Below are 24,434 nucleotides of genomic sequence, written 5' to 3' on the forward strand. Positions count from 1 at the left end.
ATTTCCCTCCATGTTTGTTATCCCTTTCCCCTCACAACCTCTTATATGTAATTTTGTATAACAATGAGGGTCTCCCTCCATTTCCATGCAATTTCCCTTTTTTTCTCCCTTTCCCTCCCACCTCATGTCTCTGTTTAATGTTAATCTTTTCTTCCTGCTCTTCCTCCCTGCTCTGTTCTTAGTTGCTCTCATTATATCAAAGAAGACATTTGGTATTTGTTTTTTAGGGATTGGATAGCTTCACTGAGCATAATCTGCTCTAGTGCCATCCATTTCCCTGCAAATTCCGTGATTTTGTCATTTTTTAGTGCTGCGTAATACTCCATGATGTATAGATGCCACATTTTTTTTATCCATTCATTTATTGAAGGGCATCTAGGTTGATATCACAGTCTAGCAATTGTGAATTGTGCTGCTATGAACATCGATGTGGCAGTATCCCTGTAGTGTGCTCTTTTAAGGTCTTCAGGGAATAGTCCAAGAAGGGCAATAGCTGGGTCAAATGGTGGTTCCATTCCCAGCTTTCCCAGGAATCTCCATACTGCTTTCCAAATTGGCCCCACCAATTTGCAGTCCCACCAGCAGTGTACAAGAGTACCCTTTTCTCCACATCCTCGCCAGCACTTGTTGTTGTTTGACTTCATCATGGCTGCCAATCTTACTGGGGTGAGGTGGTATCTTAGGGTGGTTTTGATTTGCATTTCCTTGACTGCTAGAGATGGTGAGCATTTTTTTCATGTACTTGTTGATTGATTGTATGTCCTCCTCTGTGAAGTGTTTGTTCATGTCCTTGGCCCATTTGTTGATTGGGTTGTTTGTTTTCTTATTGTCTAATTTTTTGAGTTCTTTGTATACTCTGGATATTAGAGCTCTATCTGAAGTGTGAGGAGTAAAAATTTGTTCCCAGGATGTAGGCTCCCTATTTACCTCTCTTATTGTTTCTCTTGCTGAGAAAAAACTTTTTAGTTTAAGAAAGTCCCATTTGTTAATTCTTGTTATTAACTCTTGTGCTATGGGTGTCCTATTAAGGAATTTGGAGCCCGACCCCACAATATGTAGATCGGAGCCAACTTTTTCTTCTATCAGACGGAGAGTCTCTGATTTGATATCTAGCTCCTTGATCCACTTTGAGTTGACTTTTGTGCATGGCTAGAGGAGGGGATTCAGTTTCATTTTGTTGCATATGGATTTCCAGTTTTCCCAACACCATTTGTTGAAGATGCTATCCTTCCTCCATTGCATGTTTTTAGCTCCTTTATCAAATATAAGATAGTTGTAGCTTTGTGGATTAGTCTCTGTGTCCTCTATTCTGTACCATTGGTCCACCTGCCTGTTTTGGTACCAGTACCATGCTGTTTTTATTACTATTGCTCTGTAATATCGCCATTTTGATAATGGTAGTTCTGCCTATCCATGAACAAGGTATATTTTTCCATCTTCTAAGATCCTCTTCTATTTCTCTCTTTAGGGTTCTGTAGTTTTCATTGTATAGATCTTTCACCTCTTTTGTTAGGTTGATTCCCAAGTATCTTATTTTTTTTGAGGATATTGTGAATGGAGTGTTTTTCCTCATTTCCGTTTCAGAAGTTTTGTCGCTGATATACAGAAATGCCTTTGATTTATGTGTGTTGATTTTATATCCTGCCACTTTGCTGAATTCATTTATTAGTTCTAGTAGTTTTTTTGGAGACCCTTTTGGGTCTTCTAGGTATAGAATCATGTCATCCGCAAATAGTGATAATTTAAGTTCTTCTTTTTCTATTTTTATGCCTTTAATTTCTTTCGTCTGTCTAATTGCTCTGGCCAGTGTTTCGAGAACTATATTGAATAGAAGTGGTGATAGAGGGCATCCCTGTCTTGTTCCGGATTTTAGAGGGAATGCCTTTAACTTTTGTCCATTCAGAATGATGCTAGCCTGAGGCTTAGCGTAGATAGCTTTTACAATGTCAAGGTAAGTTCCTGTTATCCCTAGTTTTTCTAATGTTTTGAACATATAGAGATGCTGTACTTTGTCGAATGCTTTCTCTGCATCTATCGAGATGATCATATGGTTCTTATCTTTAAGTCTATTGATGTGGTGAATAACATTTATTGATTTCCGTATATTGAACCATCCTTGCATCCCCTGGATGAATCCTACTTGATCATGGTGCACAATTTTTTTGATGTGCCTTTGTATCCAATTCGCCAGAATTTTATTGAGGATTTTTGCATCTAGGTTCATCAGAGATATTGGTCTGTAGTTTTCTTTCTTTGAGGTAACTTTGGTTTTGGAATCAGGGTGATGTTGGCCTCGTAGAATGAATTTGGTAGAGCTCCCTCTTTTTCTATTTCCTGAAATAACTTGAAAAGTATTGGTATTAATTCTTCTTTAAAGGTTTTGTAAAACTCCGCTGTGTACCCATCCGGTCCTGGGCTTTTCTTGGTTGGTAGTCTTTTGATTGCTTCTTCTATTTCATCCATTGATATTGGTCTGTTTAAATTGTGTGTATCCTCCTGACTCAGGCTGGGCAAATCATATGACCTAAGAAATTTATCAATGTCTTCACTATCTTCTATTTTATTGGAATATAGGTTTTCAAAGTAATTTCTAATTGTCTTCTGTATTTCTGTAGCATCTGTTGTGATATTGCCTTTTTCATCTCGTATGTTAGTAATTTGAGTTCTCTCTCTTCTCTTCGTTAGCATGGCTAAAGGTCTGTCGATCTTATTTATTTTTTCAAAGAACCAACTTTTTGTTTTGTTAATTTTTTCAATAGTTTCTTTTGTTTCAATTTCGTTGATTTCTGCTCTGATTTTAATTAATTCTTGCCTTCTGCTACATTTGCTGTTGTTTTGCTCTTCCTTTTCTAGGGCTTTGAGATGAAGTGTGAGCTCATTTGTTGTTTTTTTCTTTTTTTGAGGAATGACCTCCAGGCGATGAATTTCCCTCTTAAAACTGCTTTCATTGTGTCCCATAGATTCCGATATGTTGTGTCTGTATTTTCGTTTATCTCTAAGAATTTTTTGATTTCCTCCTTTATGTCTTCTGTAACCCATTGATCATTCAGTAACGTATTGTTCATTGTCCATGTGATGTAGGTTTTTTCCTTCCTTCCTTTTATCATTGATTTCCAGTTTCATTCCATTATGATCTGATAAAATGCATGGTATTATCTCCACCCCTTTATATTTACTGAGGCTTGCCCTATGGCATAATATATGTTCTATTTTTGAGAAGGATCCGTGTGCTGCTGAGAAAAAAGTATATCCACTTGATGATGGTTGCTATATTCTATATATGTCAGTTAAGTCTAGGTTATTGATTGTGATATTGAGGTCAATAGTTTCTTTATTCATCTTTTGTTTGGAGGATCTGTCCAATGGTGAGAGAGGTGTGTTGAAGTCACCCATGATTATTGTGTTGTGGTCTATTTGATTCTTGAACTTGAGGAGAGTTTGTTTTATGAACGTCAAAGCGCCATTATTTGGTGCATAAATATTGATAATTGTTATGTCTTGTTGGTGAATGGTTCCTTTTAACAGTATATAATGTCCTTCCTTATCCCTTTTGATTAACTTAGTCTTGAAGTCGATTTTATTCGATATGAGAATGGCCACCCCTGATTGCTTACGAGGACCGTGTGCGTGGTATATTTTTTCCCAACCTTTTACCTTGAGCCTGTGTATGTCTTTTCCAATCAGATGTGTCTCCTGGAGGCAGCATATTGTTGGATTTGTTTTTTTAATCCATGTTACCAGCCTATGTTGCTTTATTGGAGAGTTTAAGCCATTAACGTTTAGAGTTACTATTGATATATGGTTTGTACTTCCTGCCATGTTTGATTATTTATCTCTTTTTTTTTTCTAATTTAGTTTGTTTCTCCATGATTAGCTTTCGCCCCATCCTCTGTCTTTACCGAGGCACTTCCCACTGATGGTTTTGGTTATTGTTTTTCGTTTCTTCCTCGTGTAGTGTTTTGCTCAAGACACTTTGCAATGCTGGTTTTCTGGCTACAAATTCTTTTAGCTTTTGTTTATCATGAAAGATTTTTATTTCGTTGTCGTACCTGAAGCTTAATTTTGCTGGATACAGAATTCTTGGTTGGCATCCATTGTCTTTCAGTGTTTGAAATACGTTGTTCCAGGATCTTCTCGCTTTCAGCGTCTGTGATGAAAAATCCGTTGTTAACCTTATTGGTTTACCCCTGTATGTAATCTGTCTCCTTTCTCTTGTAGCTTTTAATATTTTCTCTTTGTTCTGTATATTGGTTATCTTCATAACAATGTGTCTTGGCGTTGGTCTACTGTGATTTTGTGTGCTCGGTGTCCTGTATGCATCTACAATTTGTATATCTGTTTCCTTTTTTATTTCTGGAAAGTTTTCTGTAATTATTTCATTCAGCAGGTTACTCATTCCCTTGGTTTGAATCTCTGTGCCTTCCTCTGTCCTGATGACTCGTAAGTTTGTTTTTTTTATGTTATCCCAAATCTCTTGGATGTTTTTCTCGTCATTTTTTACCAGCCTTTCTGAGTTGGCTAGACTCTTTTCAAGATGATATATTTTGTCTTCATTATCTGACATTCTGGCTTCTACTTGTTCCACTCTGTTAGTGATACTCTCGATTGAGTTTTTAATTTGGTTTATCGTTTCCTTCATTTCTAGAATTATTGTTTGAATTTTTTATAATCTCTATCTCCTGATAAAGATGCTTAACTTCATCTTTTATCTGTTTATGTAATTCATTTTCAATGTGATCTTTAAGGTTCCTTTCCATCTGTCTAAGGTGTTCCTTGAATTCTTTATATGGCCATTTTTCTGATGACTCTAGGTCCTCCTGAATATTTAGGCTGTCCTTCATTGTTTTTACTCCTTTTCTTCCTTGCTTTTTTATTCTCATGTTACTTCTTGTTCTGTTTGACTGCTGAGTTACTGTTTACTCTTATAAATTTATTTGATGCTTGGGAGGAGAGATATTAGAAGGGAAGGGAAGAAGTCACTAAAGAGAATGAGTGTAGGCAGGTAGAATTCAAGAAAGGGGGAATAAGAAAATTGAAAAGAAATGAAAAGACAAAAGAAAAAAAGTGAAAAGAAAGAAAGAAAAAACAAAAAAATAAAAATTTAAAACAAAAAAAAATTATAATGATAATAAAAAATGGAAATTAAAGTTTAAAAAATAATAGTAATAATAATAGAATAAAAAGAATTTTTAAAAAAATTGAAACCATTAATAAGAAAGTTAAAGAACAACAACAACATCAACAACAAAAAGTGAAAATAAAAAAAATACTAATAATAATCATTAAAATAATAATAATAATAATAATAAATGCAGTCATAGAGCTCGATTAACTTCTCTTCCAGTAGGTGGAGCTATGCCCACTGGGCCAGGCTTCTCTTCTTGATAGGTGGGAACCAATCACTGTGCCTCAGCTCTTCTTCCCAGACTGTGCGGGTCTCCAATCCTGAGTGCCTAGGGCCTTCTCTTGTGGTTCCTCAAGCCAGGCCCCGCTCACCTGTGACGCTCACCACAATAGTGGCTACACGCCGGGTCTGCTGCTCCTGGGAGTCCTGTTTTTATGGATGCCTGGGCACACCCTTTCTGTTTGCCTCCCTCAGACCCTAAGTTTGTAGGGCTTGGGGCTGAGGACCCCCAGCGAATTTGTTTGCCCTCAGGTAGCAACTCCCCTGGTAGCTGGTTCAAGGGACCTCTGTTGTCAGCACTGGTGGGAGCAATAGCCGGGAGTTCTGCGCTGCTAGTCCCATGTCACTCCTGATTCCCTGGGTCTGGCTATCGTGCTCAGTTGGCTTTTACCTCTATGAGTTCAAGTGGGCCGACTAGTTATTTCAGCGGGATCATTAGTGCTGAGTCACGAGAAGCAGGCGAACCGGAGCTAGAATGCAGCCAATCCGGGCTCGGTGTGTTCTGAGAAGGGCAGACTGTTCGCCCAGGATCCCCTTCAGCTCAATAGTGCCTAGTGGTCCTGAGCGAACAGTATTTTGACAGTTTACTTCTCCCTATGCCCGTGCAGCTGAAGGGGTTAGAGACTTGATCTCTCCGCATCCACCGCCATGTTGTATCACTTAGATTTTAAATTGTCACTCATCAGTTGTTCCATTTTACTCGGCAGCTCACTCGCGCGGTGAAGAGTCTACTCTAAGGTGCTCCGCGGGAAGCGGCGGTGGCTTCGGCGGCGGCAGCAGCCCAGCTGTGGCCTTCGGGACCCCCGGGGAGGGGGTGCGGGCTGGGGGAGGGGAGGCAGCGCCTCGGGGCCCGCGTGGGCACGCGAGAGAGCGGGCAGGGCGGGGGAAAGAAATTGAGATCTAGATTTAGGGAGTGAGCGTGGGAGGAGAGACGGTGGGGGAGAAGCAAAGCGGAAAGGCGGAGAGGAGAAGGAGAAGGGGCCGAGGGAGCCGGGCAGCTCGGGGGCTGCAGCCTTACTGCTCGCGCTGAGGTCGTGATGGACTCACTCCACTTTGGCTGGAGTTGTGGCGGATTCACTCCACTTAGGCCCCTTTCTTGACATGGTGCTGAGTCTTTGTCGACAGATCTCCTTTTTTTTTTTTTTTATTGATTGTTCAAAACATTACAGAGCTCATGATATATCATCTTTCATACATTAAACTCAATTGGGTTTTAAACTCCCATTTTTACCCCAAATACAGATTGCAGAATCACAACTGTTACATACTCACATTATTACATAATGGCATATTAGTGACTGTTGTATTCTGCTACCTTTCCTATCCCCTAGTATCCCCCCTCCCCTCCCCTCTCCTCCCATCTTCCCTCTCTACCTCCTCTGCTGTTGTTCAATTCTCTCCCCTTTCCCCCCCCCCTCCCCCTTGCCCCTCATAACCTCTTATAATTTTGTGTATCATTGAAGGTCTCCTACCATTTCCATATGCTTTCCCTTTTCTCTCCCTTTCTCTCCCCCCATTCGTCTTTGTTTACTATTAGTCTTTTCCTCATGCTCTTCCTTCCTGTTCTGTTCTTAGTTGCTCTCTTTATATCAAAGAAGACATTTGGCATTTGTTTTTTAGGGCTTGGCTAGCTTCACTTAGCATAATCTGCTCTAATGCCATCCATTTCCCTGAAAATTCTATGATTTTGTCATTTCTTAGTGCTGCATAATACTCCATTGTGTTTAGATGCCACATTTTTTTTATCCATTCATCTATTGAAGGGCATCTAGGTTGGTTCCACAGTCTAGCTATTGTGAATTGTGCCGCTATAATCATTGATGTGGCCGTATCCCTATAGTGCGCTCTTTTAAGGTCCTCAGGGAATAGTCCGAGAAGGGCGATAGCTGGGTCAAATGGTGGATCCATTCCCAGCTTTCCCAGGAATCTCCATACTGCTTTCCAAATTGGCCTCACCATTTTGCAGTCCCACCAGCAATGTACAAGTGTACCCTTTTCCCCATATCCCCGCCAACACTTATTGTTGTTTGACTTCATAATGGCTGCCAATCTTACTGGAGTAAAATGGTATCTTAGGGTGGTTTTGATTTGCATTTCTCTGACTGCTAGAGATGGTGAGCATTTTTTCATGTACTTGTTGATTGATTGTATGTCCTCCTCTGAGAAGTGTCTGTTCAGGTCCTTGGCCCATTTGTTGATTGGGTTGTTTGTTATCTTATTGTTTAATTTTTTGAGTTCTTTGTACATTCTGGATATTAGGGCTCTATCTGAGGTGTGAGGGGTAAAAATTTGTTCCCAGGATGTAGGCTCTCTATTTACCTCTTTTATTGTTTCTCTTGCTGAGAAAAAAACTTTTTAGTTTAAGAAAGTCCCATTTGTTGATTCTTGTTATTAACTCTTGGGCTATGGGCGTCCTATTAAGAAATTTGGAGCCTGACCCCACTATATGTAGATCGGAGCCAACTTTTTCTTCTATCAGGCGCACCGTCTCTAATTTGATATCTAGCTCCTTGATCCATTTTGAGTTAACTTTTGTGGATGGCGAGAGAAAGGGATTCAGTTTCCTTTTGTTGCATATGGATTTCCAATTTTCCCAGCACCATTTGTTGAAGATGCTATCCTTCCTCCATTGCATGTTTTTAGCTCCTTTATCAAATATAAGATAGTTGTAGCTTTGTGGATTAGTCTCTGTGTCCTCTATTCTGTACCATTGGTCCACCCGCCTGTTTTGGTACCAGTACCATGCTGTTTTTGTTACTATTGCTTTGTAGTACAGTTTGAACTCTGGTATCACTATACCTCCAGATTCACTCTTCCTGCTTAGAATTGCTTTTGCTATTCTGGGTCTTTTGTCTTTCTGTATGAATTTCATGATTGCTTTATCTATTTCAACAAGAAATGCCGTTGGGATTTTGATTGGCATCGTATTAAACCTGTAGAGAACTTTGGATTATATCGCCATTTTGATGATGTTAGTTCTGCCTATCCATGAACAGGGTACATTTTTCCATCTTCTGAGATCATCTTCTCTCTCTCTCTTTAGAGTTCTGTAGTTTTCATTGTATAGATCTTTCACCTCTTTTGTTAGGTTGATTCCCAAGTATCTTATTTTCTTTGAGGATATTGGGAATGGAGTGGTTTTCCTTATTTCCATTTCAGAGGTTTTGTTGCTGATATACAGGAATGCCTTTGATTTATGCGTGTTGATTTTATAACCTGCTACTTTGCCGAATTCATTTATTAACTCTAGCAGCTTCTTTGTAGACCCTTTTGGGTCTGTTAGGTATATTATCATGTCATCCACAAATAGCGATAATTTAATTTCTTCTTTTCCTATTTTTATGCCTTTAATTTCTTTTGTCTGTCTAATTGCTCTGGCTAGTACTTCGAGAACTAAATTGGACAGATCTCCTTTAATGATCTTTACTTCTTCTTTTAAGACGCGGCAACATACGCTGCGGGCACGGCGGCGCAGAGCACGGAGCGGCTTACTCACTTCCCACCTCCATCTTTTTCCTCCTGTAGATGCAATTTTTAATTTTAATTGTTGATGGACACTATATCTTTATTTTTTATTTATTTATTTTTATGTGGTGCTGAATATCAAACCCAGTGCCTCACACATGTGAGGCAAGCGCTCTGCCACTGAGCCACAACCCCAGCCCTAGATACAATTTTTTAACAAAAGATCATGACCAGTGTATCCTTTAATAGTGTCCATCTTAATTCATTCTAACTAAACTTTGTTAAAAATTCATCTTATCATGACTTCTCTGGCTCCTCTTTCTTAAAACTGTACCTACCTGCAAATAAACTGTATCAAACTAAGCCACCAAGATTTGTTCCTGCCTATCTGAACCAGATGTAGTTGTGCTGGTCATTGAGGGTTAGAGCAGTGCTTCTCAAACTTCAATGTGTGGTTGAAGCCCCAGAGATTGAGTCTAGTTCTATAGGTTTGGGGTAAGGCCTGAAGTTCTGCTTTTCCAAGAAGCTGTTGTTGCAGGTCTTTGGACCACATTTTGAATACCAAGAGTTTATTTTGCGGCTTCCTTTTCCACTCTTAAGTATGGCATAAGAAAGCTTGGCAATATCTTGTAAGGTAGATGTAGTTACTGTCTATAATATTTTAAATTGGATGAGGACACTGGATTTACTAGAGGCTTATTGAGTTATTACTGTACATTTATTTGTCTTTCTTTGGAGTAAAATTTGACTTTTTATATAAAGAAATTTTACAACCTTAAAAATATTTCAAAGTGGAACGTGGTTATTCTTGAAATACTTTTTTTCTTAATTTGTCAATAATATCAGACTTTCCCAAATAGTATGTGATTTGTTATTATTTTGCAAGGAGAGCAATTTATTTAATTAACTCAGATTAAAACAATTACAAGAATCAGTTACTAAATTCTCCAGTAGGAAATTTTTGTAAGCATTTGTCTACCCTATAGGGCAATATTATAGTTGGAATCCCTGAACCAAGCTGCATTGTTGCCTTAAATGCTTTTGTTAAAATGATCAGAGAATTTTATATATATATATATATATATATATATATATATATATATATATATATATATATATATTTTTTACTCAATATATACTCTCAGGAAAGCCATAGTTACACCATTAGATGTTAATTTATTTGGGTCTAAATGTTTTTTAATCTTCAGGGTGTTCATAAATGTGACTATTTTTATCAATTAATATAGATATCAACTAATGATGGAGCATTAACTATTAGCCAACTAGGAGCAAATTCCTATTGGATTGGAACATAAGATTGAGCCATGTTTGGGAATAACACTGTATATACATAGAGAAGTAAGATGCAGTGCAGAGAATAGAGGTTCCTAGGTACAAAAGATAAACTTTGCTTACATCATAATTAGGCTTTTGTGTGTGTGTGTGTGTGTGTGTGTGTGTGGTGCTGCGGATTGAACCCAGGGCTTTGTGCATGCAAGGCAAGCATTCTACCAACTGAGCTATATCCTCAGCCCCATAATTATGCTGTTCTTAATAGAAGTTTGATATATTCCTTAACTTTGCTTTAACATATAGCAGGTACTCCTTTCTATTTTGCTTTCATTTTCAGCGTAATAGCCTTTCTGTACTTTTATTATAAGACTTGGGCAACTGATCCAGGCTTCACTAAAGCTTCTGAAGAAGAAAGAAAAGCGGTGAGCTCTCTTTGTAATGTTTTGTGTTTTTGTTTTAAATCAGAGGACATGTAAACTTGAGTATTTCATAGTCATATTGGTTTTTGCCATGAGTGTGTCTTTAGAGCTTGCCATAGATAACACAAATAGATAAAACATATGTAAGGTAATTAATTCAGCAAAGTGAGATATCTTCACAATTACACTTTTTTTCAACTATGTATATGAAAATTTAAAAAAATACTTTTATTTTCTGTGACAGTAATACCCCACCAAAACTTTTTTAGGTGTGATTTTTGTTAGCAGAAATGATTACCTACTTCCTTTTATTTAATAATATTTAGGTAAGGGTCATTTAGCTTAAATTTCCTCACTTACTATATAAAGGCAAGGGCCAAGGGGATTCCTTCTCTATAATGACTGAGGAGATATCCCTTCTCTTCCTCACATATGAAGTTGTCACATGACATGGCATGTTTTCCATGTACTCCTGTTTGGAACAAAGTTAGGGAGAATGTTGTTCATTGTTACCTAAAGCTAAAGTACCTGAAAGACTCAGTCCTTGGTGCTTGTAACCATTGATTTTGATGTATACTGATTTTTGTTTCTTTTTTAATAGATGTGTATGTATGAATTTTTATTTTTCTTTAGCATGTTATAACTGGGAGAAGATGGTGAGGTAGATCGCAGAGGGTGCAATTTTGTACAATCTAATTTCTTGGCTACTGGCTAAAAACATAGCCTTGAAAAGTCACATTATTTCAAGCACAGAATGATTTTGGTGGCTATATTTCAAATTGCTTTTCTAACTATTTCAGTTGGGAGTGAGTTGTAAGAATAGTACATAACCATGCATAATACTTTCTCCAATAAAAAGCAATCATAAGGTCAAACTTCATGTCTTGTAGAATATCATCACTCTTGCAGAAACTGGCTGTCTGGATTTCAGAACATTTTGTACATCATGTCTTGTGAGTCTTTTCTGTATAATTTTTTATTTTTTCTAGTAAAAGCAAATTCTTGGTAACATTATTCAAATAAGCATTTGTCATATCTTCATGGTATACTTACCTACCTTTGTTTTTACCCAGTTCAAATTTTGTATTAACTGCCAGAACAATTTTATGCCTTAAACATATGGAAGAATATTTATAATCCCATGAAAGTTGCCTCCGGTTGAATCTCTTTGTGAATTATCCACAGTGTGTTTTGTTTACTTTTCCTGTCAGAAAGTATATAGTATATTAGAACCACCTTCAAGTCAGAGACTCATAATGACCTAGAAACTTCTTATATTGCAATTGAAGACTTAAGACATAGAGGAGGAAGTAATTTCTCATGATTATGAGAAGAGCCAGAAAGGGAACTCAGCTTCCCTTTCTTTTAGTCCACTGCTTATTCTGTTATGTTGTACTTACTGCCTCATTTCCCCTTAGCTAGAGTGAATAAGCTCTAGAATTCAAATCCATTTTAGTAGTGGCTTAATCAAAGTTGACATAACAGTAAATGTTAATAAGGCATTCTGAAGATCCTGTGCGAATTTAAAGGTTATATGTGCCTATCTCTTTACAACCTCTTTGCTTATGATTTGTTATCACTTTGAGACATTGTTTTTTGCTTAGGCCTTTCTTAATTATTCACTTAGATAAGGAAGCCATTAAGGTCACTCCATTGCCATGTGTGCAACTCTTGTGTGGCTCGATATGATCAACACTGCCTGTGGACTGGACGGTGCGTAGGTGAGAGATTTTATTTTTCGATTACTACTATGAAGTTAAACATGTTTAGTTGTGTATGTGATTCATAAAAAAAGGCTCCCATTTTGTAGCTCTTCCTTGTCTGTGAATCCTCTTTATGGTATGAAGTTTTGGGAAAATTTTTGAAGTTGATAATGATAATTATTGTCATTCATACAGTATTTTGGAATTTAAAATATGGTATCCAATTTGATCATCAGAACACACGTGTGACTTCATATTATCATTTCTGTTTTGGAGCTGTAAAAGTATAAAAAGATGAAATTATTTGCTTAAGGTCACTTTAGTACTATCCACCTTCTGCTCCAAATATCATGTTTTAATATGTTGAGACTTGTTTTATTCATATTCTCCATTTGTCTCCTTCGGTATTAGGTAAGACCAGGAATGGCAGAAATCTAGGGATTGCCTTCCACCCAGGAAATATTAATTTTCCTGACCTGCAGCTCTGAGTTTTCTCTGAGCCAACACAGTAAAGGCAGGAGTTTATTATGAGGAACTATGATTGTATGTCTTCAGTACAGGATATATTTTTATAATCCTGATGAATAGAAGGCGACTTTGACTTAGTTTAGTCAGGTTTCCTTGGTGCATTTCGACCATCTTTTCCTAAAGAAGGTGGCTAGATTATTCTTAGGGTTCCAACCCTCATGGACTTCGTCCCACCATAGAGATTAGATGATTGGCATTATGCCAGGCAGCATTTAATGGCAACTGAAAAACAATAGCAATGAGCTCATGCATACTTATCATACTGCATTTAGAAGTTTTTTTCAAATGCATCATCCTGTTTATGTGTCATAGGCCTGAGAAGTAAAAGAGATATTGTTATCTGCATATTGTAAGTAAGAATGCTGGATCAAAGAAATTAAATAGCTTAACTTACAGTGACACAACTAATAATCAATAAATCTAGGTATCCTGATTCCAGTGGATAATGCTTTTTTTGAGCTTTGCTGCTTCAGGAGAAAAGGGTACAGTGACGTACCTGAAAAGCATTTATGTCATTACCTCTGAAATGCTCCCATCTCTATGATCAAGAAGGCAGGGATACAGCACATACATACATACATACACAGGCTGCCTGGCACCCCTCACACTTTCTTCTCCCTGCATTTATTAGTACACTATGGGTTTCCCCTCTGTGCTATGGCTAATCTCCTGCAATATATGTATGTATTGCTGCTCCTCAGATTTATTTTTTTCCATCCCCCTGATCAAATCAGTCTTTGATATTCAGAGGATATAATTATATAAACATGTTTCATGGAAGAAAGTAAAAAAAAAAAAAGATAATATGATTTGCCCCAAATCTGCCTACTTTCCTCCCTCAACAGAGTATAGGCCAGCCCAGAGCTGTTTTGGCTTAGTTAATTTTATTCAAACACATTATTTTCTTTTAGGTAAGTAGGGAATAAATACATAAGTTGACCATGACATATCAGACTATTTGGGTTTGATATAATAGTATTTAAAAAGTAAAGCAACAACTTTATTTCTGTTAAATTTTGATTAAGCCTTTTGACTGGAAATTTAAAAGGTCTTATCTGGAAACTGAGTGTTTTACTTTTTTGATTTAGGTTTTGGCAACCATCACTATTACCTGTTCTTCTTATTTTTCCTTTCCATGGTATGTGACTGGATTATATATGGATCTTTCACCTGTAAGTATAACTTTTCCTTACAATGCACCCATACCAAAATGTACTTTTTCCTATAAATTCTCATATATCACAAGTGGTCGGATGATTGTACCTTAGCCCTAATAAAATCGAAGTAGATGCCTCTAAGACTCTTTAACAGTGGTAAACTGAAAGAAATGTTAGGTTAGTTCTCAGTACTTTGGAAGAGAACCTTCATATGTTTGAAAAGTGCTCAAAAATAGAAGTTCATGCAGTCAAGTTTAGAGGTTTGGGGGGGGTGGTCACAGTAAATTGAGGAACAGAGCTTTGAAAGTACATGCCATGTAGTATCAAGTTGAAATTGAGAAATGGAAGTTCTCAAAAATGAACAATTGAAAGATTGGAAATACTAACTAGGAAGAAGACATTATTGCTTATTCTGCAGCTCTGAGAAAGGAAAATGGCTTTTAGTAGCAGTTTAATAAGGTATTCTAGGTGTATCATATGTGGAATAATAGCCAGCTGTTCTGAAGTGATTGATGAAGAACAGGGTTTAAATTGAAGCAAGAAGAATTTTGGTTAACTCTTAAGAATTGCAAGTGCCTTGTAATCCCAGCTATTCAGTTTAAAGTTTAAAGCAGGAGGATTGCAAGTTCAAAGCCAGCCTGAGCAACTCAAGAAGACCCTATCTAAATCTTGAAAAAAGGAGCACAGCTGGGAATGTAGCTCAGTGATAGAGGACTCATCTAGCATGTGCAGGAACCTGGATTCTATCTCTAGTACCACCAAAAAAACAAAATACATGACTGAACTTTTCACACATTGGAATAGATTATCAAACTGGAAAAACCAATATAGTGCCAGTAATTTATTTTTATTTATTTGGACTTTACTGTTTGGTTTTTATTTATTCAAAGGCTTTGGGAAAACAGTCTCCACATCTAATCTGTGCCCATAAACCTTTCTTTTATGTTGTTATTGCTTGAGCTGAAATCTACCGGAAAACTTTAGGAATGATTTTCCCTACATTGTTTTCTTTTTCCCTGAGCATAGTACTCTTATGGGCTCATGTTTTCTCTCCTTGTCCCCTGCCCCACACTTTCCTCAAAAGAGAATTTCTTTTATGCTTGCCCCCCCAGCCTCCCAGTCCCCTTCCTTAGGATTATCTAGTATTGCAACTTTTCTTTAGTTTGGGGTTTCATGTTTGGAGATTGTTAGTATCTACGTGAAATGGATTTTTTTTTTTCCCCTGACATAGGCATGACAAGGGCTTCAGTTACCTTGTAAGACCATTTCTCATTGACATCTTCAGTGTCTGATCTCCAGGGAATGCTTTGTAGCTAAATATAACTGTCACCTTCCCAAATAGGACTAATAGAAGTTTAAAATTCCTTCACTTAGAGCCAGACATAGTGGCACACGACTATAATTCAGGCTGCTTGGAAGGCTGAGACAGTAGGTTCACAATTTGATGCCAGCTTGGGCAATTTAGTGAGGCCCTATTTCAAAATAAAAAATTGGAAAGGCCCAGGGATCCACCTTAATGGTAGAGCACTTGCCTAGCTTGTGTGATGCCATGGGTTCATGCTCTAGTACAACTTCTTGTTCAAGGTTCCCAGTAACCCTGAACACTGAAATTTTAAAACCCTACTAGATTATGTCTTGTGACATAAGAAATAAAAGATTTCTAAAAATGGGAGTTCAAAACCCAATTGAGTCTAATGTATGAAAGACGATATATCATGAGCTCTGTAATGTTTTGAACAATCAATAAAAAAAAAAGAAAGAAAGAAATAAAAGATTTCTTGTCGGTGCCTTAGAGAGGGTTGCCCTTTTAAGGCTTGCCAATAAAGCATATTCTTGGAAAACCTTTCTAGGTTGGCCTGCAGACCAGTTTCTGTCTTAGACTTGATTCTAGGGGAGAGGAGCCAGATTTTACGCCACTCTTGTCTCTTCTCTCTTCCCTCTCCTCACTAAAAATAGTCGTGTGTGTGTGTGTGTGTGTGTGTGTGTGTGTGTGTGTGTGTGTGTCCCCAGCATAAGACTATTGATAAGGAGAGAAGTGATTTTCTATCACATTCATTCTTTCCTTGGTGGTTTTTTTTTTTATTACATAAATTGAGTCTTCCCTCCTTTTTGTCTTTTTTCTCTGGCTCTGAACTATTGTTTATATTATATTTTGTTGGTAATAAACAATCCCACCTTTTGCTGACTTAAAACTCTGTGTACTACCCGAGCATACTTGGTTACTTTATTGCATTCATATTCTGACAATATTTCTTTACACTGAATGAGGGAATTTTATCATTTATCATTATTTCACAAACAGGAAACATGAACTTATGTTCCATTTCTCTAATGAGGTGTCACTGTCATTCAGCCTCCTTTGTTTACCATTAATGCTCTTGCCAGTAGAGTTCTGCTATATACTCTCCTCCCATACACTTGTCATGTGATCCAGTAGCAGATACTTTTGCCTCTGCACACCTTGATCAATTCCATCTTTCTTGGAGGTCTATTTTCAGAGCGGACAGTAAGTGAATCAGAAAGTGTCAGCATCATAAAAATGACAGGGAAAAGGGTATTAGATCAATATCAGGAAGAACTATGTAACAGTCAGAGCTCTCTAATGATGAAATGATAGACTTGAAATAATGTGAATTCCCTATTATTAACCAGTGACTGCCTGATAAGAATGTATTAGCACAAATTAAAGTGTTATATTGCATAAAATAATGTTGGTGGTCATTTGTATCTTGGACACTAAATCTTAAATCAGTGCTTCAGTGTGAGAACTTCCATATAAGATCATGTTGTGTTATCAGAAAGTTCCCACAAGGGAGCAGTAGAAATCCATTAACTAAAAGAAAGTAGATAATCTTTCCCATTCTTTCTCCCTCTGCTATTGGAAATTATTTATTGATTTATTCAATTTTTTTGTAGTATTAGGGACATAGGATGCATCTTTTCTTGCAGTCCTAATGTGTACTTCTAAACAGAGTATAACTTGCCTTAACCCTGATTTTTACTCTATAATGATTGCTTTTAAAAAGCTGTTGGCATATATTTATGAAAGATGGTTGAGAATCAAATGAGTGAGTCTCAAAAAACTGGGAGAAAAAAAGATGTTAGGACTAAACAGTTGACAGTAAAGTCATAGATTCATTTTCTTCCTGCCTCAGGAGTTCTTCTGTACGTATGGGGAAATGCTAGAAACTACTTATCAAATTTGTCAGAGGCCTTTATGAAACCTCAGGGGGCAAGCTTAGAGAATTCTCATTTTAGAAATAATTCACACTTTATGTGTAGTTATGGTGCCTATAAAAGTCATAACCTTGAAGATCTATTTCCCTTGTTTCTGCCACTTCCTACCTGTATTGTTCCTTACTGCTGCTTTTTAGTTGCATAGATTAGGTTGTCAATAACATGAAGGCCATAGTGAAATCCTCTTTTAATTGGCATATAGATGCCCTGGGGGAGAAACTGAGTTGTGACCTCTGAATCATGCTCTGTGCTCTTTTCCTGGATGTGTCTGTTTTGTGAAGTCACTTCACCTGGCCTTTCTTCCTCTGCAGAATGAGTTGCAGGGCCATTGTCAAGGTGCACCCATACCCATTCCCCTGTATGCTATATGTGTTCTAATTTAATCTAGGCACTTATAGGACCTCTTGTGCTCACAGCAATCACTTGTTCATCTGAACCATAAGTAAGAGAAACCCATAACTTGGTGTAACATGCATAATAGAGGTAATTTTCCTGGACTAGTATTTTATTAAATATAATCATTCTCCATTGTCAAGTCCTTAAGTAGTTCTGGCCAGTGTGTTTTATGCTGAATAAGCTGATTTGAACGAAGGTTTTATGAACCACTTTCATACCTTCACTATCAACTACTAACATGGTGTTATCTAAACCTTCACCAACACCGAGGTACCATGTTCTCACCTTTGGTGGTTGAGCTAGCATTTGAAAAGTAAACTCCTGAAGTTGAATTCCTAGGGTTTTGTCTATTTAATGCTGGAAATTGAACCCCATTCCTCGCAAATATGCTAAGCATGTGCTCTGCCCCTAAGCTATACCTCCAGCCCCTAAAGGTGAATTCTGATCTCTGCCACCATGTTTTGCTTTCTTTGCTCCCTAAATAGAACATTAGTTTGTGTCTTTGAAAAATAGTCACTAGTTTCTTGCCATTTTTAATAATGAGTTCTTTTTTGTGAATTCACAGATTGGTCAAATCATTGTGCTACAACATTCAAGGAAGATGGCCTATGGACCTACCTCAATCAGATTGTGGCCTGTTCCCCTTGGGTTTTATATATCTTCGGGGTAGCAATTTTCCATTTCTCATGGTCAACATTTTTATTAATAAATCAACTCTTTCAGGTATTTATTTCTCATAAATCCTTTGAGTAAAATTTCTAGTAGCCTAAAGTGAAATAAAAATACTTGAATTTAAAATCAGCAAATTTAGATCTAAATCTGTTGCTCCCTCTGTGGATCTAGGCATGTCATTTGACCTCTTTTGAATTTCAGTTTCCTTATCTGTAAAATGAGGGTAATAATGCCTATCTACTTTCACAAGATGGTTTAAGGGTTAGAATAATAAATAATTTATTGGAGCTGGACCTAAGGGTAATCTAATTTATCTCCTGATTTTACAAATAGTAGAGGTTCAGAGAGATGAATCAAGTTGTTCAAGATCACTCAATGACTGGCAAAAATTAGAATGTAAACTTAGTTCTTCTGACCACCCTCATTCCAGGGTTCTTTCCATCATACAGTTAAACCATATGATGTGTGAAAAGATGACATAAACTCTACAGCATTGTACAAATGTGCGATGATTATTTTCCCTCAGTTTTTCAACCCTTGCCATATGTAGTGCTTAGGTGGATAAGAATGGGAAGAAATGGAAGATATACCACTGACCAACAGACGTGATAATTATGTTTTCAGAGAAGGTCATGGCTATTAAAAAGTTCAAGCTCCAGGGCAGTAGTCATCTTCAGCTTTATATGATGTATCTATCCCTTCCCTGCCGCCTTCCTCTCCCATGAGCCTAACCTAATTATCATTGTTGCCATGACCTGCCCACATGGAATGGGCAGCAGTAATCAGTCCAAACCAATTACTGCAAGACCTCAGATAATTAGAACATTATTCAACAAAAGCAGAATGAATTCCACTTTATGCAGAAGTAACCAATTCCAAAATAGTAAAGATAATAGAAAGAAAAAAAAAGACAAGGGGGAGGCTGGGGATGTGGCTCAAACGGTAGCGCGCTCGCCTGGCGTGCGTGCGACCAGGGTTCGATCCTCAGCACCACATACAAACAAAGATGTTGTGTCTGCCAATAACTAAAAAATAAATATTTAAAAAAAAAAGACAAGGGGAAAGGAGAGAGGAAGGAAGGAAAAAAAATGCTAAGGAAGGAGTTCAAACTTATTAAACTGAGGTTTCTGAGTACTCACTCTATCCCTTTGATATTAACAGTTCAGGTAGTAAGAATAGGTGATTACTGTCATTTATAATATTATAATATTTATAATATTTATATATGCTTTACATTTTCCAAAGCACTTACCCATTTATGTCCTCATAAGCATTTGAGACCATGCCAAAGTAGTTTATGTATTTTATGGACAAGAAAACCAACCCTAAGGTATATTGACTGCCTTGCTTACAGCCATGGTAAGAGATGGAATTAAAAGCAGAACGTAAGGATTCAGATATCAATTTTTATTTTCTTGCTTCTTTTCTCAACTCTTAGTACTTGAGGTTATGATATTCTTAATCTTTAAAAGGAAGGCTTATATATTTGAATAAGAATTTTGAACAAACTTATCTTCTTAATGAGCAAAATAATCTAGTTCTTTGAAAATGTTCGTTTCCTGAGTGTACTGGTTAAACAGGATTTTGACTGAGTCTCCAAACTGCTGGCTAGGAGCAGGGGCAGCTGTACCCTTGCTCTGAATCATGTCAGTCCCAACTCTACCACTCTCTCAGTTGTATGGCCTTGGGTCAGTTATTTTCCCTCTCTAAGCACTAGGTATTTTAAATCTTTTATCTCAAATCCATAAAACTGTGTGATAAGCTGTTTGATATGGTGGTATGATAAGGTCCATATTACAGATGAGAAAATTGCCATTGAGTTTTTTTTGAGGATTAAACAACAGTTAAATAACCCTCTTAATGGTTTTTACTAATTTGGGAATTTTTGAGTCATCTTCATTCTTCAAATGTATAGCCTTTAATGTTTTTTATTAACTTTTTTCTTTGGCACCTTTTCAAAGAAGTTTCAAGAATAACACACAAATTGCAATAACTGCATTGAAATTGACCTTTTATTGTTTTATTCACCCAAAAGTTGTATCCTGGATGTGTTGAAAATCTAAACATGGCCATAAGCCATGCTTTGATTAATGAAGCAGTTACTTCATGACTCTGAGTCACTGCCCAGTGTTTTTTTGAAGATTAATAAAAATCAGACAATGAGAGAATGGTTTAGGGTGCTGAATCTTTGCCTTCATCATGATCTTGGTTAGAAGGTTAGAGAGGGAGTGCTAAATATTTACCAGTGTCCTGTAATGTACTGCTAGGAGCAGTGGAGCCACAATGTGGTATTTTTCATGTATCTTCCAACCTTCTTTTTCAGATTGCTTTTTTGGGCCTGACCTCCCATGAGAGAATCAGCCTGCTAAAGCAGAGCAGGCATATGAAACAGACCTTGTCCCTTAGGAAGACACCTTACAAGTAAGTGAGTTCTCTTCTCACCATTTGAAGATCCCTAGCCACTGATTTCTTAACTTAGTGCCACTACCCATGGCCACTCTGCTATTCTTTAACTTGAGCCCTTCTTTATTGGAAACCTCAGGGACAAGGGGTAGGTGGTAAGGTCATGAGCCCTGAGGTGGCAAGGAATTTAGTCTGCTGGACTTAGCACAAATAGTAAGTAACTTTGAAGTTTTGCCAAGTTGGGGAATCTCTCCAATCAAGCCACATGGTCACAAGGTTGTATGTTGCTGGCGAGGAATTGGTGTGAGATAATTAACCATGTGGCTGGCCCAGCCACAATGTTGTCTGTAGAAAGTATTAGGTTGTGTGCTTTGCCAGGAATTTTAACCTGACTTTCTATCACCAGTCATTTTTTTTTTTTTTTTTTTTTTTTTTTTTAGCCCTCTGTTTAGTGTGCCCATCTGTGTTAGGGAGAAGCTGGTTTTTTGGTTTTGTTTTGTTTTGGTTTTTTTTTTTTTTTTTTTTCAGATTTGAGGTGTTTTCTTTAGAGAAGTGGTTGTATAAAACCTGTCCTCAGTAGAAAATGTGTTTATAGGAAGGCTGTCATCTTGTGATAGGAAATATCAGGCTTTGAAGCTTATCTTCCTACCACCTACATCATCAGGGTCTTGGAGGCTCAGAGTGCTGCAGAGGTGACCCAGAGCCCTCAAGGGATTTGAGCACTCACTGCATATCTCATGAGCAGTCTATTTTAAAGCCTACTCTTGGTACAAGATGAAACTGTTAGGTTGTTAGACAAGGAAATCAGAGACTGGGATGTGACTACAATGTGTATTTAGGGAGGAGAGAAGTTGACTTAATTGGGAAGAGATGGCTACAGCAATGATAATGGAGAACTGTGCAAATCTTGTGATTATTTCAGTCCAGCAGTGATAATAAAGTCACAGTGATTTAACCAGAGGAATAAATATTTACTCCACTAAAGTATAGAAACCTTATAATAGAGGTGGAATTTTAAGGTGAACCTTGAGAGATCTGAAGCAAGGCGTGATGGGGATGGGAGGAAAGTTATTCCAAGTCCTGTAGAAGAATCTGGAAGGAGAGAGGGAGATGAGAGCTGGTGCACTTTTGCTGAATAATGGCAGCATAAACTCGAACATTCCTTGAGAACTAAGGTAAAACCTTGCAATAGCTTTGAATCTTACTTTCAAATCCTGCCCATATGAAACATTCTGCTTTCTTACCCTCCTCTAAGTTACTTATGCTTACATAGGTCATGAGCCAGATCCTGTACTTCTCAGACATGTCTCCCTGCTGCCACTTAATCAATCCCATGTAGTCAGCCCTCTTTCTAGGAAGCTACTTTTTGAGTAATGATGGTCTTTTTACTCACAGTAGCACAGTCATGATTGTGCATACATGAGGATTGAGTTAGGCACTGAAAAGATTGGGCATATGCTTTAAAATAAGCATTTCTTATACTGGAATAAGGCAGTAGTAATCATAAATAAGGCAGTAAATCAGGAATTTATGGGAAAAAATGGGATGCTGAGATAGTTGTAGTCAGTAAAGCTCTAGTGGGAATGTGAGCCTTGAATGGGTCCTTGAGAGCTGGTAAGACTTAAAAGGATGGAGGTATTACCTGAGATAAATTGGGGGAATGTGGATTTCCAGGCCCACACAGTTATAATCATGGGGAAAATCGAGCCAGGTAGGACTGGGAGGTCTATGGAGACGAGCTGGGCAGCTAAAACTTGAGTTCATTATATAAGGCCTTGAATACAAAGTTGAAGATTTTGGATTTGAGCCTCTGGGCAAATGTGTATCTTGAAAGGGTTATAATTGAGAGGTTAGTATCAGGGGTTTTGGAGGACTAGAAGTCTCTATTATGTAAAATGAACTGGAAGGAACTGAGAAAGACATCATTAGAGCTGTGAGAAGGCTTAGGGGAGAAAAACCCATCTTGTTGATTATAGTTCTTCTGACCTATAGGCCTTTGAGATACTCAAAAGTCTGAATTAGGGCAGTGGGAATTGAAAGATACTTTATGATGACAGTGACCAATACAGTGAGGGGGAACCCAAAATGAAACAATGAAGAAAAATTCAGTTGAATTGCTGGACAGAATCAGGGAGTTTCAAAGTAGGGATTCAGGTCCAGAAATGGAACTAGGTTTCAGTTTTAAGGTTTTATAAGTCCAAGAACAGTCTGATTACCTTTGATTCTCAGTGAATGTATGCTTTGAATGAATGTTTTTCAAGAACTACACAGGAAGTATAGTGAGATGTGTTCTCTTCTCTTATTGGCAGCCTTGGATTCACACAGAACCTGGCAGATTTCTTTCAGTGTAGCTGCTTTGGCTTGGTGAAGCCCTGCGTAGTAGATTGGACATCCCAGTACACCATGGTCTTTCACCCAGCTAAAGAGAAAGTTCTTCGCTCCGTATGAAGAAAAGCAACTCAAAACTTGGACTCAGATTTGTTTCTGTTTACGTCAGTGCCCTGTGGTCTGAAAGTGAAGTGGAATTTAGAATTCACCTAAGCCCAAGGAAAATAACAAGTAGTTTTAAAGCCATTTGGCAAAACAGTTCCCAATAAATGCATATAGTCTTTCAAACTCAGAAAAATGGACTGTTCCAGAACAATTTTGGAAGACATCTTTAAAAAACATATTTTTCACAAGAAAATTAAAGTTAACTTTTTTGGAGATAATATTCACTAATTATGGATAAAATAGAGTATTTTCAGATACTGTATTGGCTGTTTCAAAATAGTACTATTCTTTAAACTTGTAATTTTTGATAAGTTATTGTCTTTGTTCTATCTATTAATGTGTAAAGAATATTTAAATATACCTGTTTTGCTTTCATGTATAATAAATTTTTTTTTTTGTAATTTGAGACATAGTTTCTGACACTAAACACTTTTAGAATCTTAAGTTGAGAAAAGATGTTTATATGATATAAAGAAAGTAATTCACAGTCCCAGGAATGAGATTACTGTTAACACCAATAAGCAAGAATTAATTGAGTTTCCCATCTGATTTAGAAAATCAAATATAGGAAATCTTAAAGATATTACTGCTTTTACTAGCTACCATCAAAATATTAGACTAGTGTGATTGTTACTACTATTTTTTCTTTATTCTGGAGGAAATGCTGGTTCAACTTTAATTCTTGGTATAGTATATGCTCTCCTGGGCATAGCACTTTCTTGCTATAAATCCTTTCATATGTTCCCATTGCTCTTGGTTAAAGTTAAATTCTCATCATGACCAGCAAGGCCCCAAGTGATACAACCATGTTTTGTTTAACTAGTGTTACTCTGCACCACATTTTGTACCTTAATCCCTTTGAACTTTCAATTCTTCAAGAATCCATTCACCTGTCTTCTACAGAATCTTTGCAAAAACTAAGCCAAAAGAAATTTGTGTCTTTTCCAAGGTCCCATAGATACTTAGTGGGATTGCCACTCTACAGTACCAGTCACCTAGAATATGGCCCATAGCGTTCATTCAATAAATATTTGAATTAATTTGTTGAATGAAATAAAGGTGTTTTTTTTGTTTGTTTTTTTAAGGAACACATGGTATAATCAAAATTGTATTTTAAGAATCTGATTCTCATCTGATGGATGGAAGGATTTTTCTCAAGGAGTTATTCTCTTCTTAAGTATTTTCAAGTTGTGGTCTATTGACCATTTAGATCAGAATCACAGGGACTAAGTGGGAATCCAGATCTTACTTTTTAAAACTTCAA

At 37.2% G+C, this 24,434-nt stretch overlaps 1 protein-coding gene across 2 annotated transcripts in view; it reads left to right on the plus strand.

Moving 5' to 3' along the window:
- ZDHHC13 (zDHHC palmitoyltransferase 13) overlaps nt 1–24,212 on the plus strand; it is a 56,527-nt gene extending 32,315 nt beyond the window's left edge. For both annotated transcript variants that reach the window (XM_081279411.1, XM_081279412.1), the window contains exons 11-17: nt 10,460–10,584; nt 11,472–11,534; nt 12,209–12,302; nt 13,901–13,984; nt 18,168–18,325; nt 20,598–20,695; nt 22,987–24,212. In XM_081279411.1, coding sequence (XP_081135537.1) covers nt 10,460–10,584; nt 11,472–11,534; nt 12,209–12,302; nt 13,901–13,984; nt 18,168–18,325; nt 20,598–20,695; nt 22,987–23,125 — 761 coding nt within the window. In that variant the 3' untranslated portion in view covers nt 23,126–24,212. The remainder of the gene's footprint in view (nt 1–10,459; nt 10,585–11,471; nt 11,535–12,208; nt 12,303–13,900; nt 13,985–18,167; nt 18,326–20,597; nt 20,696–22,986) is intronic.
- Nucleotides 24,213–24,434: the final 222 nt, after the last annotated feature.

This window comes from Spermophilus citellus (genome assembly GCF_964194105.1).
Source record: "Spermophilus citellus genome assembly, chromosome: 2".
Classification (NCBI taxonomy): Eukaryota; Metazoa; Chordata; class Mammalia; order Rodentia; family Sciuridae; genus Spermophilus; species Spermophilus citellus.